Raw genomic sequence first — 4,372 nt, 5'->3', positions numbered from 1 at the left:
TTTAAGAGAACAAAAACATGATTTTAAATTGATTCATTATTTAAACAAGCATGAAATACTTTGAGCCATTATGGAAAGCTAATCTAATTTTGCCCTTTTTTATTATCTCATTAAATATCATTAATCTAATTTGACYATTTTGYCCTTTTTTTATTATCTCATTAAATGTCATTAATCTAATTTTGGAATCACATTAATTAAGATTCTTTTCAATTTTAACCATTGATATTTAARATGTGTGGTTGAGATTGGTTCTCACAGTTACMACAAAYAACTCAGTTCTCATTTGATTAAGCCCCTATATATATATAGAGGAGCGATCATATGAAAACCGCCCTCATTTGTGTAAACCGTGCAAACCACCTTCATCTGTCGATTTCATTGTTTAATCTTATGAAATTTTTTCATGAAATTGTTTAATCTTGTGAAATTGTTTCATTTAATACTTTTTTGATGAAGTTGTTTCATATATGGTTGTGAAATTGTTTCATATAATACTTAATGAAACTGTTTCATGTATTTCTCTAACAATAATGAAACTGTTTCATGTATTTCTCTAAAATTAAAATAATGAAGATGATAATATCTATGATTAACACCTTCCACAATAAAAATGATTAATCAAACTCTCATAATTACAAAAAAATGAACAAAATGAAAAATTATGATTGGTTGAATGCGGTTTGCACGGTTTGTACAAATTGAATGGTTTGCATTTGATCACTCCCCTATATATTTATATATATATATATATATATATATATATATATTTAATGATAACTGACGTGGAAAATATTATATGGTCACACAGGTTTGACCCAAGTTGATGACGTGGACTCGAGGGTTTCGATCTCCTGCCTTGCCGACTATTTGTACAGAGTTTCAGTGGAATCCACGTCACAAAAGGTTACCTTTCTAAAGGCCCTACTCTAAGATACCTTAAAAACGATAATATAAATAATTATTATTATTTTAGCAACAATATAATAAAAAAATAAAATATTAATTCATGCCCCTATTTATACCTCCTATCCTTAATGTTGCTTAAGCAGGAACCCCTCTAAATCTTCCATACGTACTTCCTTTTTCTCCTCTCTTTTTTTAATAATTGTTTTTATATAAATTTATCGTTTTTTACAGTTTTTAACAGTTCGATTTACGTAACTATTCAAATATTATCGTTTTGCACACATTTAAGTATTTGACTTCTATGTTTTTACGATATTTTCAGCAAACAATGGAGATGAGAGTGATTTTCGAAATTGATCCGTTCGATGGATGTAAAGGTTGCAAGGGCAAGGTTGAAGGGACGATCCGTGAAATGAAACGGAGGCTTGGTGACGATGGCGAGATCAAGTTGTTAGCATGGGGTGATGAGAAGGAGAAATTGACTGTTTTAACGACTGTAAATCCAGATGCGATCGTAGCTGCTCTTAAGTGCAAATTCAAAACCAAAAAAATCACTTGGTCGGAAGATGTCAGCCTTCCAGACCCACACCCACAAAACCAAAATAATAACCTCCCTGGACAACTGGGGCCACCGACTACTCCTCGCCCACCAGGTGGTCCATTGCCACCACTTCCGCCACCAATAAGGCCAACAGCCCCACAATTCCCCACGGACCCCACGTATGGACTAAGTGATCCATTGCTCTTGCCCCCGACACAAACAACGCCAACAGCCCCACCATTCCCCACGGACCSCACRTATGGACTAAGTGATCCATTGCTCTTGCCCCCGCCACAAACAATGCCAACGGCCCCATCATTCTATGACTGGACTCGTAACCCGTTTCTTTAGGACTTGAAGGAAGAGTCATGCACCGGTATTTTCATTTGGTATAATTTATATGTCATTGGTGTTGTATGTAATGAAGCTCGGTTCTTTTGGCTTGTTTTCGTATCGTCCATGTCAACAGTAATGTGTAATAAAAAGTGAATTGGGGTTAGGCTTGTTAACCCTTTGTTGTGTGATCTCTCCTTTTTTAAGTTGAATCGTATTTCCTCTAGTTTTTTATCCTTTTATTATTATTTTTCTTTCTGAGAGTTTTCAGGTGGGTTTGAAGACCTCCAAACTCGCTTTGCTCACTGTTGTGCTGATACACCCTCAGCTCCTTTGTTGACTTCATATGTTAACTTTGGTAAATATTACTTCTTCTGCATGGCTATTGGATTCCATGGACCATGCATCACACGTAATACATATACATGTATATATATATATATATAGATGGTTTATTATACAACCCTTATATTTGTATAATCAACACAATCCAATCTTAACCGTCTATTTAATTTGATTAATATGTAATTTCATAAAAATTTTGATTGTTTCCTAATGTAAAATATTGATCATAGATGAACCTTATTCATCTTCCATAAATATTTAAATCATAATAAATGAACTCTTATCATTTCCATAAATATTTCAATTTATTAAGTTGAATTGGTTGTACAAATACGATGAATAGCATTTGAAACAAACTATATATATATATATATATAATATTACACCATCTAATCCAATTATAATTGATGGATTAAATTTGATGCATAATTTTAATTGAATTGTATCAGACTAAATATAAAATTAACGGTTTAATTGTTGTATGACCATTCAAAATCTAATAAAACTGATTCGATAAAATCCAAATTAAAATTTAACCTTCTTATTTGTTTTATTTTCTAAATTAAATGCTGATAATTTTATTAAATTAATATATGAAAATCTTCATCGTACTGTCCAGTAGGCTGTTTGGTCTGGAGGACCCACGATGACGGGTGACATCTCATCCAACGTGGTAAAGCACAAACCGGTTCAAAGCTGTGTGAAATCAGCCAAATCAGCCAATCAGCACAAATCGGATAATCATTTATAGTGGGTCCTACTTTTAATAAAAACATACCAAATACATCTAAAGAAAATTAATAATACAAGAAGATTAAATGTTGTTTGAGATTGCTTATTTGAAACAATTTATTATTTTTTATAAAAATACTTATCAATTTATTATAAGTTAAAAGGGTTTAACTTCTTAAAAAATTATTTATTACCAGTTTGACATCGATATAAGTTGTTTATCCAAACACTCAAAAATGCTTATTACCAATACCACACCTTAATACACTCAAATGTATTGTTATCTTAATGTTTTTCATTGTAACTATTTTTTGTTATTGTATTTTAATCCCAAATAACAATTTTATCAATTCAATGTTAACCGAACCTTTTTTTGAAACCCAGAAATTGTGATAATTTTGAGAGTTAATGAATCATGTGTTATTTTATATGATTTTTTTTCTTGTTTTATAATGAATTCGTTTCACAATATGGATTTTTTTTTAAACATTTTTAAAATAAAATGTCGTATTAGTTATTTTGTATAACATTTTTGAGAAATGTCTTAAAAAAACAAATTTTTTATAAGACATTTTTTCTGATAATGTGTTATATAATTGTTAATACAACATTTTATTTAAAAATATTTGAACTTATTAGAACATACTAATAGGAATGTATTTATTACCGATACCACACCAAAATACCCTCAAATGTATTGTTATATTTATGTTTTTCATTGTAACTATTTTTTGTAATTGTATTTTAATCCCAGATAACAATTTTATCAGTTCAATGTTAATCGAACCTTTTTTTGAAAACCCAAAAACTATGATAATTTTGAGAGTTAATGAATCATGTGTTATTTTGTATGATTTTTTTTCTTGTTTTATAATGAATTCGTTTCATAATGTGGATCTTTTTAAAAACATTCTTAAAATAAAATGTCGTGTTGGTTATTTTGTATAACACTTTTGAGAATTGTCTTATAAAAGCAATTTTTTTTTACAAGACATTATTTCAGATAATGTTTTATATAATTGTTAATACAACACTTTATTTAAAAACGTCTGAACTTATTAAAACATGTTATAAATCTATTGTAACACTTTTAAACTTAATATAATTGCCAACTACCTCCTTTTATGGACCCCCAAACTTATACTCCCATGTTGATCGACATAAGACTCTCAACAACAAAAAGTTAAAAGTTAGATATCAAGGCATTTGATTGTTTAAAAAAAGACCAACTCAACTGTTCCATTAAAGTTATAAATATTATATATATATATATATATATATATATATAGTAGAAGCGTACTCGCACAATGCAGTAGATACATCGTGATTTTAATATTTAATTTTATTTTTTATCTCAGTCGATATTATAATACGACTTTATGTGATTTTGAGAAAGTGATGATATTTTTATTTTTAAATAAAATATATGTTTGAAGATATCATAAAAATTTGACAAAAATATATCGATATTAGTATCAAATTAACTATTTGAAATTCTTCATTTTTTGTGTA

The 4,372-nt window shown here is 29.0% G+C and overlaps 1 protein-coding gene across 1 annotated transcript; it reads left to right on the top strand.

Moving 5' to 3' along the window:
* The first annotated feature begins 1,059 nt into the window (after positions 1-1,059).
* On the top strand, positions 1,060-1,982 carry LOC112500240 (wiskott-Aldrich syndrome protein family member 2-like). The gene is made up of 2 exons (XM_025103638.1): positions 1,060-1,075; positions 1,232-1,982. The coding sequence occupies exon 2, from the start codon at positions 1,238-1,240 to the stop codon at positions 1,799-1,801; it is 564 nt and encodes a 187-aa protein (XP_024959406.1). The 5' UTR covers positions 1,060-1,075; positions 1,232-1,237; the 3' UTR covers positions 1,802-1,982.
* The last annotated feature ends 2,390 nt before the right edge of the window (positions 1,983-4,372 follow it).

This window comes from Cynara cardunculus (genome assembly GCF_001531365.2).
Source record: "Cynara cardunculus var. scolymus isolate 2C chromosome LG 1, CcrdV1, whole genome shotgun sequence".
Taxonomy (NCBI): domain Eukaryota; kingdom Viridiplantae; phylum Streptophyta; class Magnoliopsida; order Asterales; family Asteraceae; genus Cynara; species Cynara cardunculus.
This window is presented reverse-complemented; position numbering and strand designations above follow the sequence as displayed.